Source organism: Euphorbia lathyris, chromosome 9, assembly GCF_963576675.1.
Source record: "Euphorbia lathyris chromosome 9, ddEupLath1.1, whole genome shotgun sequence".
Classification (NCBI taxonomy): domain Eukaryota; kingdom Viridiplantae; phylum Streptophyta; class Magnoliopsida; order Malpighiales; family Euphorbiaceae; genus Euphorbia; species Euphorbia lathyris.
Window position 1 is genome coordinate 26,807,526 of NC_088918.1, and position 22,815 is coordinate 26,830,340.

At 35.9% G+C, this 22,815-nt stretch overlaps 2 protein-coding genes across 2 annotated transcripts; one reads left to right on the forward strand and one right to left on the reverse strand.

Annotated features, from left to right (window-relative positions):
• Nucleotides 1-213: 213 nt before the first annotated feature.
• On the forward strand, nucleotides 214-3,053 carry LOC136206096 (GDP-mannose 3,5-epimerase). Its single transcript, XM_065997019.1, has 7 exons — nucleotides 214-379; nucleotides 1,093-1,503; nucleotides 1,617-1,713; nucleotides 1,814-1,943; nucleotides 2,043-2,175; nucleotides 2,290-2,497; nucleotides 2,586-3,053. Exons 2-7 carry the CDS (start codon nucleotides 1,094-1,096, stop codon nucleotides 2,739-2,741), a joined length of 1,134 nt encoding a protein of 377 aa, XP_065853091.1. The 5' UTR covers nucleotides 214-379; nucleotide 1,093; the 3' UTR covers nucleotides 2,742-3,053.
• Nucleotides 3,054-3,952: 899 nt separating this feature from the next.
• Nucleotides 3,953-7,700, reverse strand: LOC136206804 (uncharacterized). Its single transcript, XM_065997979.1, has 4 exons — nucleotides 7,297-7,700; nucleotides 7,016-7,210; nucleotides 6,106-6,287; nucleotides 3,953-4,473 (listed from the first exon to the last, which is right to left on the reverse strand). The coding sequence occupies exons 1-4, from the start codon at nucleotides 7,583-7,585 to the stop codon at nucleotides 4,159-4,161; spliced, it is 981 nt and encodes a 326-aa protein (XP_065854051.1). The 5' UTR covers nucleotides 7,586-7,700; the 3' UTR covers nucleotides 3,953-4,158.
• Between the last annotated feature and the right edge of the window lie 15,115 nt (nucleotides 7,701-22,815).

Genomic DNA, 22,815 nt, shown 5'->3' on the forward strand with positions numbered 1-22,815 from the left:
CTTAAATTAAATCTCGAATTTAATACATAAAAAAAATTTAGTTGCTTAAACTAAATCTCCGAATCGTGACTGTATAGCCGACGAATCTCAAACCGAATTATTTACAGAAAAAAACATACAAGTTTAAGAGGTTTATGGCCTTGATCCATAGTATCCGTGGATCCAGGAAAATGAATTTCCTCAAGAAAATAAGCGGCCTTGTTTGTCCCCTATCTCCCTCTCTATCGTCTCTGTCTATAAAATGGCAATTCCAGTCTGACCTTCTCATTCGCCCCCTTCGCCTTCCTTTCTCTCTCTCTCCAAATCTTTCTCCTTTTCAATCGTTTACATTATCCTCTCCGCTACTGTAGTTTCAAGCACCAATTTCATTACTTAACAGGTACAGATCTTTTTATGTTTTTTACCCCCCTGCTACTCCATTTTCCTTCTGGGATTTCTTACTTCCTTTTTTTCTGCTTTCTTTTCCTTTTACGATTCTGTTTTAGGGCTAGAAATGTATAATGGCTTTTGTTTTAACCTTCTTGGATTCTATGTTTTTATGGGGTTTTTTTTTCGTGATTGTTATTCGTGGTCATGCATTTTACACTTTGTTCTCACTATTACTATGTAATTCTTATCATTCATACGACTTTCTGACCTAACTTTTCTGTCATTGGTGAATTAATTGACATGGCTGTTATATTTGCTGTATTCTTTTCTATTCTTCAGTACCAAATTTCAAAGGTCACTATTTTTGCAGTATATTTGACTCAGATACCTTATCGTCCTTTTCTTACTTTCTCCTTTTCGCTTGCTTTAATTTGGTTATGATTTTTCATGTCGGCTGGGTTTAACAGCGAGGATTAGGATCTCGGAAATGAATACTAAAGACTGGATTTTTCAGTACTAGGTTTGGTATTTAGGTAGTGCGATTTAGTTATTTGGCTTTTGCTTGAACTGAGGTCATTAATTTCAAAATCTGTTTGTGGAAGTTTTGGTTATGTGAATCATTCAATTGAGTAACTTTTGAAGCTCAGAATACAATGGTTTGAACACATGGGTGATATGATGGTTTGCTTGTTGTGTTAACTGTCATCAATTCAATTTATGCAGTATGGGAAGCTCTGATGCAACCAGCTATGGGGCTTACACCTATGAGAGCCTTGAGAGAGAACCTTACTGGCCATCTGAGAAGCTCCGAATTTCAATTACTGGGGCTGGTGGTTTTATTGCCTCTCACATCGCTCGACGTTTGAAGACTGAGGGTCATTATATTATTGCTTCTGACTGGAAGAAGAATGAACACATGACTGAAGATATGTTTTGTCATGAATTCCATCTTGCGGATCTTAGGGTCATGGATAATTGCTTGAAGGTTACGAAGGATGTAGACCATGTGTTTAACCTTGCAGCTGATATGGGTGGGATGGGGTTCATCCAGTCTAACCACTCTGTTATTATGTATAACAACACAATGATCAGCTTCAATATGCTTGAGGCCTCTAGGATCACTGGAGTCAAGAGGTAAATTGTGGATTGAGTGTATTTAGTTCTTGATTAGTTAGAAGTTTCTAACTAAGATGGAAAATCGGATTTTCTTATGGTTTTGGAATTTCTGATGTGCTTTGTTTTTGCAGGTTTTTCTATGCCTCTAGTGCTTGTATTTACCCTGAATTCAAGCAGCTGGAGACAACGAACGTGAGCTTGAAGGAGGCGGATGCCTGGCCTGCTGAGGTTGGTCACCCTTTAATGATTAATAACTGTACAAATTACATGATTTTAACCGATAAATTACTATGGTAATTAATGGATTTCTCCTCAATTTTACTTTTAGCCACAAGATGCTTATGGTTTGGAGAAACTTGCTACTGAGGAGTTGTGTAAACATTATACCAAGGACTTTGGAATTGAATGTCGTGTTGGAAGGTTCCATAACATATATGGTCCTTTTGGAACATGGAAAGGTGTGTTCTTTATTGTTTAATTGTAGGTGAATATGGGTGATTATTTGCCTGCTTCATTGGTTAAACTTATATTGTGCTTTTTGTACTCAATTATGATAGGTGGCAGGGAGAAGGCACCTGCTGCTTTTTGCAGAAAGGCTCTCACGGCGGTTGATAAATTTGAGATGTGGGGAGATGGGCTTCAAACTCGGTCCTTCACCTTTATTGATGAATGCGTGGAAGGTGTGCTTAGGTAAGCACTTTATCTTTTATTTCTACAAATATTATCCGATGTTGTTTCCCTCGAACACTGTTGAATCACTTGTTTTCAATTGATCTTGAGTTTAATTAAAATTGTATGCTTTAGATTGACGAAATCAGACTTCAGAGAGCCAGTGAACATTGGAAGTGATGAAATGGTTAGCATGAATGAGATGGCTGAGATTGTTCTCAGCTTTGAGGATAGGAAGCTACCCATCCAGCACATTCCTGGTCCGGAAGGTGTTCGTGGACGTAACTCAGACAACACTCTAATTAAAGAGAAGCTTGGCTGGGCTCCAAATATGAGGCTAAAGGTACCTATTTGAATTTCATCTAGAAACACTCTAGAAATGAAATCCGCAGCAACGTTATTTACCAATGAATCCATGTGTTATCTTGCAGGATGGACTGAGAATTACATACTTCTGGATCAAAGAACAGATTGAGAAAGAGAAGAACCAAGGAATGGACTTGTCCGTTTACGGATCATCTAAAGTGGTAGGAACTCAAGCACCAGTTCAATTGGGCTCTCTTCGTGCAGCAGACGGCAAAGAATGAAGAAAGCTAAAGATATTTCTATGTGATAATGCCTATGATTTCCAATTCCTATTTACTATGTTTGTGGAGTTATAAGGAGGTAAACAACGCAGCTCGACTTGTTTCCAGTATGTATTATGTTTCTACATTATTGATCAGTTTTCTTGAAATCTACTTCCTTGAAATTGTATTGCAATGGTTAGCCATTTTGTTCGCATCAATGTTGTATTTTGTGATGTATCTTTAGAGGTAAGCACAGCAGTTAGCAATCCAAATGTTATGGATGCAGCAAGGATCCTAATTTAAGAATAAAATATCATTGTGATTTCTTAATTTAAGTCTAGCTTTTTGCTTTCCTATTTGCCAGGATTTAAAAGTTCAATTGGATGTTCCAGATATAAATAAATAATCTTTTGAATAAAGCAATTGGGGCAGCAACCCCACTCACCCACTCACCCCTCTTGTGGTCTTTGATGCAGCCAATGTAGTGTTACTTTCAATATTTGGATTCGAATCTAAACCCATATTCAATTCCATTAATTAATCTTTTATCTAAATTCTGGTTCTCATTTTCCATTTTCACACAGGATATTCTTTAGATATATTCTAGGTACGAAATTGTAGTGGTATAAAAGTTACTATTCTTTTTGGAATGAGGTGCTTTGACGCCCTTGATGCCTCTTAATTGTCTGGAACCTGATTACTGTTGAAAAATGATGTGGACTACTTACTAACATACGGATTCAATGGAGTTTTTTTTGACGACTAGTGAATGCTCAAACCTCCTCCTCGTGAGTCCCAACCCCTAGGTGAGAGCCAGGTCCATGGTAAGAGCCGGGTCATGGATGGCTTAGGACTTGGAACATACAGAAGTCAGTGGTTCACATTAGTACGGACGTGGCTTATTTAGAAGGGCTAAATTAGGTGATAAACATGGGGAACCCATCAAGTAAACGTGGAGGCATATTATGTCCAAAATAATTCCTAATTGAATTAACATCAAGTTGAGGGAGGACCAGGCTCTCTGATAAAACGACAACATTAAGCAATTTGCCTGAACAGCCCCACATCTATCATTTTTGGGGCAGATTTGTTTTTTCAAGGTGGTCCCTCTTCTGTTCACCTTTCTAAAATGATAATAACCTCTAGCTTTGTGATAAGCAGTTGTGTAGTATAACTAACCTTTAAACAGAAACACCTTATGCTGAAGAAAATGCTCTCTGCACATGATAAGAATAAAATGATTTTTGTATATTTTCTGTATCAAAATCTTTCTCAAACATAATAGATCATCAGTACAGAAGAACCAAAAAGTATTCAGAGTTATCCTTTTAGAACTTCTAATCGAAATACATATGAATAATATCGAAACAAGCGAGTGCTAATATAATGCTGCACAAAAATAATATCACTTCTGCTAGATGCACAATTCCACGAGTCAAATGTCAATATCACAGTAGACTGGATTGGCCTCAAGCTGCTCTGCAAATTTCTCAAGTGTTTCCTTCACAAGTTCCCTTAACTCACTCTCAGATTCCGCAGCAAATTTTGCAATCTCTATATCAGCAAAAACTGAATCATAAAGACTAAGAACTGTTTCGTTGGCTTCGGATGGTGGCAAACCCAACTCATTTCCGTTTTCCTCTAGGAAACTCCGGATTGTTTTCATATTGTTCTCGTCATCTTTGTTGCTACGTTTTTCTTGCAACATCTTCTCTGCAACTTTGTTCAGTTGCTTCTCATCACTCAATACCTGTTAAAAGATTAGAAGATTTTTTACATGGTACAACAATATGTGCTTTGATGAATAACTAGTTGTTAGACGATGCTTAAAGTTACAGTAACTATCCAAATGTCATGTCAAAGTTCATTCTCAGCCAAATAAAAAAAATAAGCTCTCCTAATTGCTATACTAAGCAATCCAAGTTTTAATTGGTCAGAGCATTTAAAACAATGTGATTGGATTGAAATGGACTCTATTACCAGCTGGAGTCAGCAGATTGTAGAACAAGCATTCAGGAGCACATTATAATTTACTTTTTCATTGCTAAATGAAACACTTAAATGGCCAATGGTTTAAGCAACTGAACCACATTGTGCCTAAACAAATGAAAGAGGCATAAGTGGGTAGTTTGATACTTTAGATGTAGTTATTATTTATGCCTTGGAAATTGCCAAAATGTTACATTATTTGCAGACTTCTTAATGTATGAAAAATTCATGAACATCCCTCAATAACATATTTTCAAAGCCTGAATTTTTCACATTAAATAAAGACAAAGTGTCAAGGAAGGAACAACAGAATGAGCAGTGTCTTAGTTAATTTTCATAAGATCAATTGCAGAAAGGAAAAACTAATATGTGACATTTCGTACTTGGCATAATTTGTCTCTTAGTTCAAAGAAATTCAATTTCAGTATATTTATACCTCTATTTTTTTTGTAAAATTTGATCACTGACAAATAAATTCAACTCTTAACAGACTATTTTCTTCAATTGTGTAACAATGTGTGCAGTATACTGATAGAAACAGGAAAAAATATAGAGAAATAGATGAAACAACCAAAAAGATTTAGTGAAAAGACTGTTTGATTGAAGAATTCTTTGATAACTAAAAAGGATCTTAGATAAGAGAACGTATTACTCTGAAATGAAAGCAAATGAGAAATAAAGAATTATTGAGCACGAACTCACAGCTCCCAGGAAGAACACTTCGCTCTCCACTTCAGAGAGGAGCCTAACTCAAAAGAGAGCCAAACAACATAATTCTCATTAGCCATTTCCTTCTCACAACACACCTATATAAAAAAAAAAAAGGGCGGCCCGGTCGCATTACGCGTCCCCGCTGAGCGAGGGTCCGGGGAGGGGTCCCACCACAAGGGTGTATTGGGGGCAAGCCTTCCCTTGCCAATTTAATTGGCAAGAGGCCGCTCCTAAGACTCGAACCCGTGACCTCAGGTCACACGGCAACAACGTTTTACCGTTGCGCCAAGGCTCGCACCTATATATATATATATATATATACACTAAGATTGATTCTCTCTCTTGTTACTCACTCTCACAAGCCCCCAAACCACGTGTCCTATAAGTATCCTTCATTCCAATTATTCCGTTCTCTATCTCTATCGTATATTGCGAATGGAAAGTGGAAACATCTATCAAGAATCAAATTTTCTATTAATGATGAGATTTTATGAAAATTGACATAAAGAGGTCCAAATGTGCTCAGATTAAAGTGCAGATGCAAAACAAGTCGTGTCATGTACATGAGCTAAACTTTTTAGCTTTTGCCAATGCAGAAAAGGTGAACATTATTGAACAGTTGCATAAAGAAGTGCAAAGACTCTATTATGGTTAATCTGACGAGGAACTCGCAATGGCTTACCTTTCTTAGCTTAGAACCATTAACTATTTTAATGTTTTGAACAACGACAATATGTTTTTTGGCCAAAGTATCTGCAATCTCTTCTAGAATAGGCTGGAGTAGTTCAGCAAATTGTGCTTGGCCCAATTCTTCTTCTCCTTCAGCACCATGCTTCTTCAAGATGTCATTCAACATAGGGAGTTCTGTTCAATCACATATCACATTCATCCATTAACTTTCAAGGAATAGCAGTTCTTAGTAAGCACAAAAATTGGCATTTACACTACAATTATACACTTTTAGACTCCTCAGTAGGAGGATTCATAAATCAAATCCCTTGAAAGTCAAACTTCGAACACAATACAGCCAATCGAAAAAAGCCAGAAGCAATAGTTGAAAAACCAAAACAAGAACCAAACCTTTGGCAATTTCTCAATATGCACATGACTGATATCATTAAGCATAGGCAATGTTATAAGCCAATCTGATTAGCTGGTTCAAGGTTGGTCATGCACCTGTAGTAGCGTCTCTCCCAATTAAAATCTGTCGTGTACACTAGGAGTCGAACTCAAGATCTCTAACTTAAATTGAGGCCCCGTTCTCCTCAAGCCAACCTTAATTGGTCATAGGATACAAGCATGGTTACCATTTTTGAGACTATGGCAACAACAATATGAGAATTAAAATGGCTAAGCTATCTTCTAAAGGAACTTCAGATTGATGTCAAATTTCCTATCCCTATCTTATGTGATAATCAATCAGCCATCTACATAGCTGCTAATCCTGTCTTCCATGAACAAACCAAACACATTGACATTGAATTTCAACTACGTTTCATCCGTTTTCATAGTTTTCACTAGTTTTCAAGTACAAATACTGCAGGATCCAACAAAATCAGATAACAAAAATCAAAATGGGAAAGAAACCGAACCTTGAAGAGGAGGTATACCCATTTCAACTCCCATATGAAGAAGCGCATTCCTTACCTCACTCTTGCTGATCTTCCCTTTATCCTTTACATCCAAATCAGTGAATAAATTCTCAGCCAACATAGCAAAATCATCTTCATCCTCCAAAAATAGGCGCAGAGTATTCCCATTCAAAACCGAAACAACCAACGGATTTTCTAAAACACAACAATCAAAAAACAACATCGCATCAAAATCTCAAAATGTAAACAAATTGATCCTCAAATAAGTGTAAATGTCGTACCATTAAGTTCATCAGCAATAGCAGTAACATATTGATCAAGTATATTAACAGCAGCTTCTCTGGTAAGCTGTTGACGCCGGAAAGTAAGGTCATCGGCGAGATTGAGGCGGAGGAGAGCGGAGGATTTGAGATGGTGAGGCAATGAGAGACCAAAGAGGGACTCTGAGGCTTTGGATTCAACGAAATCGAGAAGCTCAGCTCCGGTGAGAGTGACGGTGGAATCCGGTAAGGAAAGATGGAGCGATCTGAGGTCTGTTCCATCTAGAAGAGTCATGCCACCTTCAGACATTTTCGGAGACAGAAAAGGAAGGGGGCTAAGGGTTTTGGTCCGGAGAAGACAATGACCTGGTGAAGACAAGGAAGGTAGGTAACTGGTAACTGCTGAATTTTTATGACTTTGTGCTGTTATTTGGCGATTGAATTTTCTCTAATTCCTAAAATGCCACGTATTTGGCGATTATTTTTGCTATGTATTTTATTTTTATATATCCTTTATTTCTTCAATAACTTTACGTACTTCGACTTGACTTTGCTTGGTCTTTTATGCTATTAAATAATTCAGCATTGACTGGTGAGTTTTCAAAAATTTACAAACAGGATAGATATTTGATTTTGAAAAAATTAAAATTAAATATTAAAGTCTTTTTTTGTATAGAAAAAATAAAAAGTATTTGATGTGGAGTTGAGACCAATAATTGAAATGATTTAGTTAGATTTCCTATCGTAATACAGTACTCCTTAAATAAAATGTAAATAAATGCAAGGCTGAAAATATAGTTTTACCCTTATTAAAAAAAAAAAGGGAAATATAGTTTTGGCAAAACATTTCAAACAAAAGAAATTTGGGCTAGATGACTAAGGGGTGTTTAGTTACTCATTTTTCCTCTTCTATTTGTTTTCTAACTTTAAAAGAAAATATTTTAGGTGTTTTGTTAGATAATTTATGTATGCTTTTTGTATGTGAGAAGTAGTTTTTTTTTTTTTATATAAAAGTGGGGTCTTTATACTTTTTGGGAAACAAAAATAATATTTAGAATTTTAAAAGCTTGAAGCTCATAGCTCTCTCTCCCTTTTCGCGATTCTCCTTCTTCGTGAGTCTAGGGTTCCGCCGCCTGAGAACTTGTTGCCGCCGCCGCCGCCGATCTGAAATCTCCTGATGGGATTCAACCGCTGCTTGTCTTCATGATCCTCCTTCGCGATCCTCCTTCTCTCGCTCTGCTAGGGTTCCGTCGTCTTCGAGTTTGACAAAGAAGGAGGAAAGCTGTTGCCGCCGCCGCCGCCGATCTGGAATCTCCTGGTGGGTTTCCACCACCGCTTGTCTTCATGATCGAATTAGAAGGGAGATCCGCCGCCTTCCTTCGTGTTTTGATATAAAAAATAAAGCAGTGGTTCCGCCGTCGACGATCTAGGAGTTTCTGATGGGTTTCCACCGTCGTTGGCTTTGTGATCGATCCAGAAGAGGGTTCAGCCACCTGCCTTAGCGTTTTGACATAGCAGAAGAAAAGCCGAGGTTCCATTGCCGCCGATCTGGAATTTTTTGATGAGTTTCCGCTGCCGCCTGACTTCGTTTTGATCAGAAAATCTTCTGTTTTTGCTAAAATGCTCCTGTTGAGAGCCTACTCCTTTTGAGAGTTGTCTAAATTGTTGCTGTTTACTCATATTGAGAGAGTTGTTTTATGTTGATTGGTTTTTGTTTGGTTGTGTGATATACTGCTGTTTCAGAAATTTCAATTTAGAAAAAGATAATGGAAGACCAGTTTCAGCAATTGAAGATTGTTGAAGATGGATTTGAGTTTGAGGCGACAAACACCGGAGGAGAAAAGATTGATTATAAGTGGTGTCTGGTTGGATCACTTGTGACGAATAAAAATTTTAATTTTGAAATTTTCAAACATCGAATGGCTAGTATATGGAGACCGGGCAAGGGTTTAACGATTTCTGAAATTGGGGGAAATTTGATTTTGTTTAGGTTTTATCATCCGTATGATCTGAAATGGGTTAGTGAAAATGGTCCTTGGACTTTTGGTAATCAATTGTTAATTTTGTATACTCTGAAAGAGGGGGAAGATCCATCTGCGGTACAATTGACACATACAAACTTTTGGATACAGATTCATGGTCTTACACAGAATTTGTTTACTGAGACAGTGGCACATGCATTAGGAAATTTCATTGGGTCTTATGTATCTATGGACTCAAAAGCGAAATGGATAAATGAGCATAGTTATCTCCGTGTGCGAGTTAGCGTGGATATCAGACAACCATTACAAAAAGGAAAAAAGTAAGAATGGCAGGAGGTGATTGGTTGAACTGTGTTTTTAAATATGAAAAATTACCAATTTTATGTTTTATATGTGGTCTAATTGGACATTTGGATAGACATTGTGAGATCTTTTTTCGTAGCAAGGAAGAGGACTTAGTGAGGGGGTGGGATGCTTCTATAAAGGCTCCTTTACGCCGTGCTAGTGTCATGGGAGGAGAAAGATGGCTGAAGGAAGAGGCTAGACCCGATGGAAATATGGTATAGGGCTCAAACAGAAATGCTGGTAGTAGTACAGCGGGACAGCGGAAGGAACCAACCCATAGACATAATCTACGACATCTATCAAAGAACTTTGGTGTAAGCTTTTATGATCAGGAGGATGTGGAAATCCCTCCAGTTAATCTCTTAAGTAGGAGAGGAAAGGAAAAGACGAAGGGGCGAACTTGTTGCATTTCAACCAAAACCAATTGAGACTATACAAGAGGTAACCATTCAAACTATGGAAGTTGATGACCAGGAAAAGGATAATGATAATAAAGCTTGCGAGCAAGAACAGAGAAACGCGAAGTTTCAGAACAAAGCTAAGCAGCAAACAGGAAAGGCAGGCCAAATGGTCTGCCCAGAGCAATGAAAATCTTTAGTTGGAACTGCCAAGGTCTGGGCAACACTAGAGCAGTCCCATTCTGTGTGAGCTCATCAAAGCTCATAGGCCTGATGTTATTTTCTTGTATGAAACTCTGGTTTGTCAATCTCGCATTGAAGCTATCAGGGTACACATTGGTTTTGAAGGATGTTTTGTTGTTGATAGGATTGGGAGAAGTGGAGGAATATGTGATTTTTGGAGAAAGGCCAGTATGTGCTCCTTAAGATCATTTTCATCAAATTACATTGATTTGACTGTAAATGATCCTAGGGAAGGAGACTGGCGTCTTACTGGTTTTTATGGGTATCCGGAGAGAGCTAGACGAAGGACTTCTTGGGATTTACTAAGGAGCCTTGCTGCCGCCTCTCCTCTCCCATGGTCTATTTTGGGAGATTTTAATGATCTACTTGTTCATAGTGATAAAAAGGGGATAAATGAGCATCCTGAGTGGTGTTATAAGGGATTTAGAGATACACTTACTGATTGTGACCTTACTAATATTCCATTACAAGGATATCTATATACATGGGTACGACACAGAGGTAAACCAAATGAAGTTCAAGAGAAGCTTGATCGAAGCCTTTGTACAGAAGCGTGGGGGAGGCGTTTTCCTGGTAATTTTTGTGTTAATTCTATTGCTCCCACTTCAGATCACTCCCCAATAATCTTACATACATCAACCGATTTAACTGTTCTAAAGCAAAAACAGTTCAGATTCGAGCAACGATGGCTAAGGGATGAGGAGATTTGGAATGTGATTAAGGAGGCATGGGGATCAGATAGGCGAATGGTACTGAGTTCGCGGTTAGCGCATGTGGCAGAGGTGCTTATGAGATGGAGCAGAAGTAGTGATGTCAACTTTCGTCAGAAAATTGAACAATTAAAAACAAAGTTAATACAACTACGTGATCTGGGAGGTCCAAATAATAGTGATGAGTATGAGTCGGCCCGAGCTGAGTATGTGAGAATTATGGTTCAAGAGGAAGACCACTGGAAACAGAGAGCAAAAGTCTTATGGCTTCAGGAGGGAGATCTGAATACTCGTTTTATCATTCTTTTGCTAATGGAAGGCGGAAGCAGAACAGTTTAACAGGGCTCAGGAATCATGCAGGAGACTGGATTGATGATAAGGATGGGATGGGGCAGATTGCAATACAGTATTTTGAATCGGTTTTCTCTGACAGTAACAGTGAATGGAGTGAAGTGGTGGATTTGATGCAGCCACGCATCACTGATCGAGACAATGAGCAATTACTACGACCACTTACAAAACAGGAATTCAAGAGAGCTTTATTTGATATGCATCCTGATAAGGCTCCAGGATCTGATGGATTTAATCCAGGATTTTATCAAAAATTTTGGGACATAATTGGAGATGATATCTTCACTGCTGGGTCAACATGGTTTCATCAAGGTATGTTCCCCTCTGAGCTTAATAATACTATCATTACTCTCATTCCAAAGTGTGAGAATCCTGTTATTATGACTGAACTTCGTCCAATAGCACTGTGTAATGTTATACTCAGAATTTTCTCCAAAGTCTTAGCAAATAGATTGAAAATCCTTTTGCCTGGGATTATCTCTGAAAATCAATCTGCTTTTATTAAAGGGAGGACTATTCATGACAACGTTTTGATTGCATTTGAACTTATTCATAGCATTAACAATAACGTTGCTAAAAAAGTAGGTAATGTGGCACTAAAGGTTGATATGAGTAAAGCATATGACAGGGTGGATTGGAATTATCTAAGAGAATTGATGCTAAAGTTGGGGTTTGCAGATAAATGGGTGAATTTGATAATGCATTGTGTATCTTCTGTGCAATATATGGTTAGAATAAATGATCAGTTGGTTGGTCCTGTTTGTCCAAAAAGAGGGCTCCGCTAAGGTGATCCACTATCACCGTATTTATTTCTGCTGTGTGTTGAAGGGTTGACGTCATTATTGGTGGCAGCTGAGAATAGGGGGTTATTGCATGGGTGCCGAGTTAAGCGAGGGGCGCCGGCGATTTCACATTTGCTCTTTGCTGATGATGCATTCTTATTTTGCTAGGCTACCATATCTGAAGCTAGAGTGTTAAAAAAATTACTCAGATCATATGAATTAGCTTCGGGGCAAGCTATAAATTGTCAAAAATCTGGAATCATGTTTAGTAGAAATGTGGCAAATGACCTGACTATGGGAATTTCTAGCATTTTGGGTATTACTAGTCCGTTGAATACGGGAAGGTATCTAGGTCTTCCATCTTTGGTGGGCAGAACGAAACGAGCAATCTTTGCACACTTCAGAGATAGATTATGGCAGCGGCTACAACGCTGGAGAGGGAAAGGAATATCAAAAGCTGGTAAGGCTACACTTATTCAAGCAGCAGGGCAAGCCATCCCAATCTATTTCATGAGTGTATTCTTGCTCCCTATATCAACGGCTGAGGAATTACAACGAATGTTGAATTCGTTTTGGTGGGGTAATAAAAAGTCAGGTGAGAGAGGACTAAATTGGATGGCATGGGACAGATTATGTGCTCCAAAATTAATGGGAGGACTGAGTTTCCGAAATTTCATAGCCTTTAATCTTGCTATGTTGGAAAAACAGGGATGACAGTTATTTACCAATCCATCTTCGCTTGTTAGTAAAGTTTTCAAAGCTAAATATTATCCAAGAGGAGATTTTATGGGGGCCTCATTGGGGCATTCACCAAGTTTTATATGGCGAAGTATCTGGAGTTCTCAACTAATCATTAGAGAAGGAATTAGATGGAAAATTGGAAACGGTCAATCAATAAATGTGTGGAGTGAGAGATGGTTACGTAATGAGGATGATGGCTATATACGAACCCCTATGGTGGAAGGTTTGGAGTATTTGAAAGTTAATGATTTGTTTATCCATAATTCCAGGGATTGAGATGAAGAGCTGTTGGAGGAAATTTTCGAGCATAGAGATATTACAGAAATTCATAAACTGGCTGTTGGTACGTTGAGTAGTGAGGATCGGTTAATATGGAAATTTCATTCTTCGGGACGCTACACAGTGAAAAGTGCTTACCGGTTGGCTACAACGATGGAAGCAGGTGAAAGATTTCATGTTCAGGGAGCCTGGAAAAAATTATGGTATGCTGAAATTCCACAAAAGGTCCGGCATTTTGGTTGGCAATTAGCACGCAATTGTCTCCCAACGCGTGTGAATCTTCAATTTCGTGGGTTACAGGTATGTAGTAATTGTGTGATATGTAATGAACCTTGGGAGGATGGATGGCATCTTTTTATTGAATGTGCAGGAGCTATAAGAGTGTGGCAGAAGGCGGGACTTCTGGAACGAATTAATGCGGAGGCGGCAGTGGCTGAGAACCTGACAACATGGTTTCATAATATAATTAGAGCAGCACCGGAACAAATTGTAAAAACATTTTTGATGCACCTCTGGAGTTTATGTCAGGCTAGAAATACCCGTCTTTGGCAATATGAGATTCGCACATCAGATCAAATAGTGGCTCAAGCTTGCACAGTACTTAATGATTGGTCAGAAGCAAATGCCTTGAGGAATCAGACTCGTACGGGAGAACAGTGGATCAGAAATACAGTAGCAGAAAATATTTCATCTGCTGGTTGCACGGCTTGGCATCCGCCATCAGAAGGATTTCTCTCGTGTTGTGTTGATGCCGCATGCTTTAACGCTGATGGTCGTGCATGGATGGGAGCAGCAGTACGAGATGCAAATGGACAGTTTGTAATGGGGAGATGTGCGGGTTTGTTATGTTGTCCGACAATACGAGAATGTGAGGCTGAAGCTCTATTACATGCTATGCAATGGCTAGAAGCTGATGGAATAAGGAATGTGGTCTTCGAATCTGATGCTAAACAAGTGATTGATGCAATAAACTCTAGTTCTATTGATGATTCTGAATTTGGGGATAGAATTACTCAAATACGATCGATCCTAACATCAAATGACTCTTACTCAGTCAAATGGATACGACGGCAAGCGAATGGGATGGCACATGTGTTAGCACAGTCTTCTCGTTTATCCACTTGCCCTTCTTTTTTTAATTTATTACCGAGTTATGTTTCTGATTCATTGTTACAATTTTGCCATGATTTGGCTCATTAATCCATTGTTTTTTGATTAAAAAAAAAAGTACTTTTTGGGAAACAATTTTTTTTCAACAACAAACAATAAACCGTAACAACAAATAACATGTAAACCAGATAGGTCATAAATTAATCACAATGGAGGCTATTATTGTTTTAGTAATATTAATTTATAATCTTAAAAGGGGATTTGCATAATTGAGTTTGACTTCAGCCTAAAAAATGACTTTACACAATGTTCACACTTTCTTACGAGAAATTATTAGAAGCATCCGGTTCTCCATGTTAAATGGGGGACATTCTATATATATTTTACCATGACATATTATAAAAGGTTTCACTATTTTAATTATTAAACGCGGTCATAATACATAGGTCCAAATATGAATTGGGACTCCTACACGTGACATGAAAGACCGGATAATTAATATAAAAATTCATTTTCTACAGCGTGTTTAGTTGCTAGGATGAAAGATAATGGATTTAAAATATTATTAGTACATTTGTATATTTAAAATATTGCTTTTAATTTCTAATTTATTAAAATTAATAAAATCTTAATCAATATGAAACAATTCTGTTAAGTGTTCTATAATTCCATATTCCGTTATGTTTTAACATAATTATTATTTTACTATCTACATTGATTGAGATTCTTATTTATCAAAAAGTACGTATATAGTAATAAAAATTATTCTTCGATCTTAACTATTAGCTTGAATTTTTAGCTTGAATTTTTGATGTAATTAGTTTCTTGACATGATATCAGAATCTCTTAAACCAAATGGTCGAGAGTCAAATCATGACAACCCTGTTTGTTTATTAAATTTCAACATATTGTAAGATGAGTTTGTCTTCTACACCCTTCAATTTCACGAGACATTAGTATGAGGTGTGTGGTAGTAATAATAATAAAAATTATTCCCGAATCTTAACTATCAGTTTAAATTTTTTATAAACATTTTGAAATTTGGATAGATCAAAAGGTGAATAGCATATTGAAGATTTGTAAGTGTGTTTGATCGAGCTCATAACTATAAAATAATAAAACTGAACACAAAAATGATTCGAAAAACAGAACTCAGTGTATTGAAGATTTGTAAGAGTGTACAAAAATGTAGAAGAAGAAGAGGTGGAATAGAACTCAATAGCTTCTTCAGTGAAGAGTAGGCTTCTCAAAGGTAATGATACGTCTTAAAATTGTTGTAACAAAAATAGAAAAAACACAAAATCACCGAACTGAATAATGGGCAGAGTCATGGACTAAGTTGTTTTCTTACCACCTCAACCCAACCTGCTCCGGCTCAACCCGGCGGCGGTATGTGTGGTGGTAAAACATTAAGTAGGTTCCCACTATTTCACAAAAGTGGATACTTCTTAGAGCACACCCAAATGTGTGAGAACCTGCTTTATGAATATCACCCTAAAGTGCTTTCTAAGCAAGGTGAGTCTCTTACTCTTCTAACTCTCTTCAAAGATAAAAAATTTGAGCTTTTAAAAAAATTCAAATCGGACCTAAAGCCCAACAAATTGCATGTATAATTTCCTAATATGCATATCCACTTTATTATAAGGGTTAATTTCCAATAAATGTCATGTTATGCGGTTTTATATTTTTTTTTTTTTGCAAATTGGTACCTATGGTTAACAAATTTTTTTTTTTTTCCAAATTTGACCGATAACGACCTCAAAATGAAATTTTTTAAGAATTAAAGTTGTTTAGTATCATATTTATTATAGAACCGCATTTTTAATTTTTCAAAATCATCATTTTTAGAGTTTATTTTTCTCTAAATATTAAATTTCTCTCTCTTAAAAAAACACCTAAATGATCTCAAACCTAAAATGTTGCTTAAAATATCATTTAATTCTTAAAAAATAAAAATTTTGCTAACGACAAGGTACCGATCTGATTTTTTTTTTTTTTTTTAAACTATAAGGTTTTATTTAAAATTAACCATTGTTATAATCAGCAACTTATCCAATAAGATACTATGAGCTAAATTCCCAGGAGAAGCATAGAGATATGGTGTTGTGCTCTTACTTACTTTACATTCTTTGCAAAGCTAAAACTATAAGAGAGGAGAAAAGGACACTGAAGCTTTAACACAATTGACTATAAAGGAACTGATTATTGGGGGTCAATTAACTTTGATCATCTTGCAAATTTCGACAAAGTCGCAATGGATTCAGAGATGAAGGAGTTGATTGAAGATCTTGATCTGTTCATAGAAAGGAATGCGTTCTATAGGGAAGTAGGAAAGGCTTGGAAACAGAACATTTTCCTGCTATTGAATATAATTTTATGATGTCATATATAAGATCATAAATACAGTCCCATAAATTGTACTATGGTTTTCAACAAAAATATACCCCAAACATTCAACATTTTAATATTTACAATTTTCTTGTAGTCGATTGTGCTTGTACAAAAAGCAGGGATAGAGACTATATCTCTGTAATTAGTGGTAGTTTCTGCCTGTGTTCAGTTCAGTAACTGCAGCTTTCCTAATGTTCTCTTGTGCTGGGAGTTTCATCATAAAAATCATATTCTCAAACTTATATACATCTTGAGAGCCATGAATTTTCATTCATTTTATTGAGATACCAACACCAAAATGTTTATGTACTGTTTCCTCCTGTACAGAAAGCTCTTCTTCACCAGGAAAATCTCTTTTTCTACAATGGAGATAAGACAATTTGAATTGATTAATAAGGACAATTTTTTCAACATTGATCTGTGTCCCAGAATTGAGGGAAAAAAAAGAGATTTCAAGTCACCTGATATCATGCTTCCTTTTGTCTATCCATATATGCAAGAAGCTCTTCTTGTCTTATTAAGACTTCATGTAAAGCCTGCAAGGGAAGAAGCATAAGCAGATAGACACAAACCAGGCATGGGTATGAAAATAGAGAAGTAATCACCTTTTTTGTAATAGTCAACTCTGCTTCTAATGCATCAACTCGACTAACAGTAGCATTTAGCAACTCCTCTTTCTCACAAGGCATCTGAAGAGGCTTCATATGTAGCATGTCAACAATCTGTTCAAGATCACCTAGCCTTTTCAACGCACATGAGGCAATGTCTGCCTGTGTAAGTTCTGGGGAAGCACAAGGGGGACGGAACTCCTTGAGTATTGGTACCAAAGTTGGATCAGAAGCGTCATGAGAAGAATCGGAGGCAGGGTTTTCATTATTCAACCAAATTGAAGAACGGATGAAAGCAAAGAATGCTACAAGTAATGCGCTGAACAGCGCCCAAACACGAACAAGGATTCCTTGAAGAGGCTTTTCCACAAATGCCAGAGGTGTACCTGCAGTTAATTTCATCAAAACTACTCAATACGATTGTAGACTTGTACTGAATTAAGATATAGCAATAACAGTTGATAATATTGAAATCCACAAGAAAGTGCAATGCCAAGAGACTAACAATTCTAATTATTATTCTCCACCTAGTTAGATATTTCATTTTAATACCATAACATTCACCCTACATAACGATAAAAGTTTATCTTGGACAAAGTGATCGAAAATGAACAGAACGTTAGCATCCTGTCAAAGCTTCATTGTACCTTAAGGCTAGTAACTCTTTCCTTTACTTATTAGAGCTCCAATTGGCTTTCACAACAGAAATACCATTACCAATATCAAAATTCTATGATTGCACAGAACAAAAAGCAGATTTTCTCCACATAATAAAGCAGACAGTAATGACAACCAGTATATGCAAAGTGTAATTTCAGCAGCACAAAAGAACTTTTTAACCTCTTGAAGTATGTTGATCTTGAACAGACGCTTGTATAATACATCGACCATCCACAATCATGGACATATTCATCATATTCTGAGAAGCATCCAGCGCAGCACTTGCCTTACCAAACGCCCTAGCCTGCATCAACATCCGATCATATTGCCAATGAGTTTGATTTCAGAGAGAGATCAGATCAACACTTCAGCAGTATATTTTATTGACCTAACAATTTCCAGTCTTCTCAATTTCGCAAATATCTACTTACTAAACTACTCATCCATAGAATACAAACAAACAATAATATCAGTGTCATATCTACTTACTGCTTGAAGCTCCTCAGCATCCCGAACATCTTCGATTGCAGCAATTCCCATTGTGCTGCATTTAGTTTTTCTCTTTTGTACAGAACGCCTAATTCTTTTCGATGCCTTCATGGCTTTCTTCTTTAAATTCCCAATCTCAGTCTTCTTGTCTTCCTGTGAGATGTCAAAATCTGATTTAGGTTCCCTTCGTTCTTCATTGGTAGAACCTTCAAAGCCTACACAACATGGTAGCAAACCAATTACCAATTACGCCATCAGAATCACTCGAAACCATTTTTTCCCTCTTGAATTCGAGGTGGAACATTGAATTTAGAATCTAAAATTAGATTAAATATTGTATCTAGGATTGCCAAAAGTGGCAAATGAAAAGCCAGATTAATCAAAGATCATTTTGGCGCATAATTTACAATATCGTCCCAATTTTATCAGGGACCTTAAACAGTAGGAATCATTGAAGTCACCAGTAACCGGCAATTGAATAACCCTAAGAATCAAGAAATACAGACAACGAATTAACGCAAAAAAGCCTAAATACGACGCATGAAGCTTTCAAATCAAAAGAATGGGCGCTTACAAGGCTGGCGAATCGATCCAATGTTCCGGACATGTTGAGTTCTAAGTATGAAGATCGATCAAAATTAGTTTTTTTTTTTTGGTTACAATCGATCAAAATTAGTTAGCTACATGTTGAGTGTGTAAATCCATAAAAATTTGCTTTGGCGGGAATCTTGGTTCCCTATTGATTTTTAACAGTTTTTTTTTGGAATTACGCTCACTCTCTCTAATTTGACATTTTCATTCATTTTTTAACCATTTTATTTAAACATTTAACATATTTAACAATTTTTTTAATATCAATACTCTAACTAAAAACTTTTTTTTATATATAAACTTTTTTTATATATAAACAAGCCACTTGTATTAGGAAGAAATATCAAAATCAGTTTGAATACAAGCCAACACAAACAACGTAAAATATTCAATAAGAATTTCTAACTGTGAAAAAACACCAAAAGATTCAAAAGAAAAAGAACCAGGTCAAATTACCGTTAAGGAGAAATCTGAATCCAACAAAAAATATAGTGAAGCTGAAACAAATCAGTGTCAATATCGCGTTGAAGAAACTCATTTTGTTTTTCAATCATAAAACAAAAAAAGATTCGGTAGAGAGATGAGAATGATAATGACAATAACCATGTAAGAGAAATCTAATCTCTTATTTATAATACAAAAGATGAAAATGGTAAGTCGTGTAATTGGAAATATAATAATGTTAATTTGAGGAAATTATGCTCTCTATTGATTAACAATGGTCAAATTTTACTAATTAAAATTTAAAAGACATATTTACACAATGGTCAAAATGCTAAATACCTATTTTACACGGTGGTCAAAATACTAAGGGTGCGTTTGGTACGCTGTAATGTAATGTAATCAAAGTTGTAATATAATCAAATGTGTAATGTAATGGAATAGAATAATAATTACATTACCATGTTTGGTTGACAAATTTTAATAAAATCCATAAAATGCTATTATCATTGCAATACATATATTTATATTAGTTAAATACAAGTTTCATGTTTTTTTTTTTTTTTGTATTTTTTAGATTTTCATGTTTTCTTCAATTTCTTTTTTCATTTTTCGTTGCTTTTCTCATTTTTGTTTTATTTTTCCGTTTTTTCATTTCACATTTTTTCGTGTTTTTTCTCGTTTTACCATTTTCGTGTTTTTCATATTTTTTCTCGTTTTCATGTTTTTTCGTTTTTTTTGCATTTTTTTCTTATTTTCTCATTTTTTTGCATTTTTTTGTCGTTTTTAGTTTTTATCACATTTTCGCATTTTTTTTGTTTTTATGTTTTTTTCGTATTTCACCGTTAGTAATAAAAATACAAGAGCTAATCGTAATGAGGATTCATGACTATTTTGCTTGTAATACCCATTACATAAATTTGTGAAGAAAAATTGAATGATGTAATGATGATTTCATTACGACAAAAACGATATGACTAACCAAACATGGTAATGAACTTTCATTGCAATGATCATTCCATTACGACGTCCATTACAACGTATCAAACGAGGTCTAAATGGTTAAATTTAAAATATCTATTTTACACGATGGTCAAATTTAAAATACATATTTTACACAATGGTCAAAATACAGTCAAAATTTTATTATTAATACACAAATTATGGGAAAACAATTAACTAAATTATTTGAAAAATATTAATTATCTAAATACGAAATAACAATTAAGCCATGCTCTTTTTCCTTTTTATTTTGTCTTCCAATTTTTCTTGAGAAAAGTATAAAAATAAACCTTGTGATTACGTCTGTTTTTGATTACAACCTTGTGGTTTAAAAATTTACAAAATGGTACATTGAGGTTCATTCCTTTAGCAAACACATACCAAATTGACTAACGGTGTTAAAAGTCAAATGGACAAGAGTTAATTTGGTCATTATATTTATTTATTTTATAAATTAACCCCATTTGTTATCTAATTATTACAAACAAATCCCAAAATTAAAAATAAAAGTCAAATACGCTTTCTTCTCCGTCTCTCTCTAATTTTTTTTTTCTCTCTTCTCTCTCTAAAAATACAAAATAAGAAATACATGACCTTTTTTAACCCTATTTCAATCTCTAACATCGTTGTAAAAACTCCCCAATTCTATCTCCATCTACCCATCTTTCCTCTCACAAACCCTGCTGGTTTGAACCTTGATGCTTATATTATGTTCGAAATTTCTACCTTTTTTTCACCATTTCTGTTCTTTCTATCACTGGCAAAGGAAAATTTTACCCTATGATATAAAGTTTCCAACTTTAACAAATACCTCCGATGTTAAAGTGTCTAATTCGTATGCTCGACTGGTGAATTTCACGATGAGGTAAGGTCCATAAACTGTTTTTAGAGATAACTTCTAGGTGTTGAATTTCTCATTACTGTAATTTGGAGCTAGGAAATGGTGTTGAATTTCTCATTAATTTTCTATCAGGGAACTGAACCAAGATTATAATTGTTCAAGCTTTGAGGAATTGAAGACTTCCTAGACTGACCCAACCCCAATAATACACTATAAAACCTTATCACTGACAGTAACAATATTGGCTCCTTCTTAGTCGCAGTGCTCCAGAGCATGAAAAGTAAATAGCAGAGGCGAAATGCTTCAAAGTCACTTTAAATTGGTGGGTATTGGACTGTGACTGTGACTGGTAAAACGGAAGAAGAAGGAATATGGCGATGAAGAAGATACATAATCGGATTGGTTTGGAGAAGAAGATATTCAAGTTCGCCGGTATCGCCATTGCAGCCGATATTTTTGCTACCATATCCAAAAGGAATCGGAGGTCCAGCTTTTTGTTTTTCAAAAGCCAGTTTTGCAAAAAAAAATTAGAACCTTCTTTTTCTAATCTGGTAACGACATCCATGATTAACAACCTTAAAAAAATCATAATCTTTGTATGCTCTAACTATCAATTCGGACATGATTAATGGCGTCGTAGGAGGGACTGCCATTGAGTAAATTAAATGTCTTTCATTTTGTATTTTTAGAGAGAGGTGAGAGAAAGAAGAAGAAAAAAAAATATTAGGGAGAGATGGGGAAGAAGGTGTATTTTCATTTTTAGGGTTTGTTTGTGATAATTAGATAACAAATGAGGTTAATTTATAAAATAAATAAATATAAGGACCAAATTAACTCTTTTCCCTTTAACTTTTAACACCGTTAGTCAATTTGGTATGTGTTTGCTAACGGAATGAACCTCAATGTACCATTTTGTAAATTTTTAAACCACAAGGCTGCAATCGAAAATAGGTGTAACCACAAGATTTATTTTTATACTTTTCCCTAATTTTTTTTATCACAAATACAAGCCACTCTTTTATAAAATAAATTACTTAGGTTACAGTTTGAAGAGGGCATCTCCGAAATAAAGAAAGAAAGCGGGTGATAGGTCTTTTATAGGCTATTAGTGAAAAGGTTTTAGCTCAATTTGAGAGGGCAAATCAAAGATTTCATAAGACGAGTATCAATGTGATTATCCAGATTCACTACAACATGCATGCAAAGAGGGGAAGAGTATTGAAGAACTTATGATTGAATATGTTTTTTTAATATAAAATCAACATGATAGTTGTTATACTTCAATTAGAAATTCTTGCATAAAGCATGGTCTTATAATTGATTTGGTTGCAAACACATTAGCTGGAGAAGCGAATTCACATATCAATGATGAAGTATCTATCTCGGTCAAAACACCCTCGAATAAAATCGAACTGATAATAATGACGATCTGATCAAAATTTCTTCAATAAATAAATAGACAAAGACGAAACTTCAAGACCTCATGGTTAGGGATGTAAACGGGGTGAGGCGGGGCAGGGATTGGAGTTCCCATCCCCGTTCTCCAATAAACGGGGAATCTCCATACCCGCCCCGC

Coding starts and splice junctions, on each gene's coding strand:
- LOC136206096 (XM_065997019.1), top strand. CDS start 1,094: ATGGGAAGCTCTGATGCAACCAGCTATGGGGCTTACACCTATGAGAGC. Junction 1,504..1,616: donor AGGATCACTGGAGTCAAGAG/GTAAATTGTGGA, acceptor TTGTTTTTGCAG/GTTTTTCTATGCCTCTAGTG. Junction 2,498..2,585: donor CTCCAAATATGAGGCTAAAG/GTACCTATTTGA, acceptor GTTATCTTGCAG/GATGGACTGAGAATTACATA.
- LOC136206804 (XM_065997979.1), bottom strand. CDS start 7,585: ATGTCTGAAGGTGGCATGACTCTTCTAGATGGAACAGACCTCAGATCG. Junction 6,288..7,015: donor GGGTATACCTCCTCTTCAAG/GTTCGGTTTCTT, acceptor GTGATTGAACAG/AACTCCCTATGTTGAATGAC. Junction 4,474..6,105: donor ATGGTTCTAAGCTAAGAAAG/GTAAGCCATTGC, acceptor ATCTTTTAACAG/GTATTGAGTGATGAGAAGCA.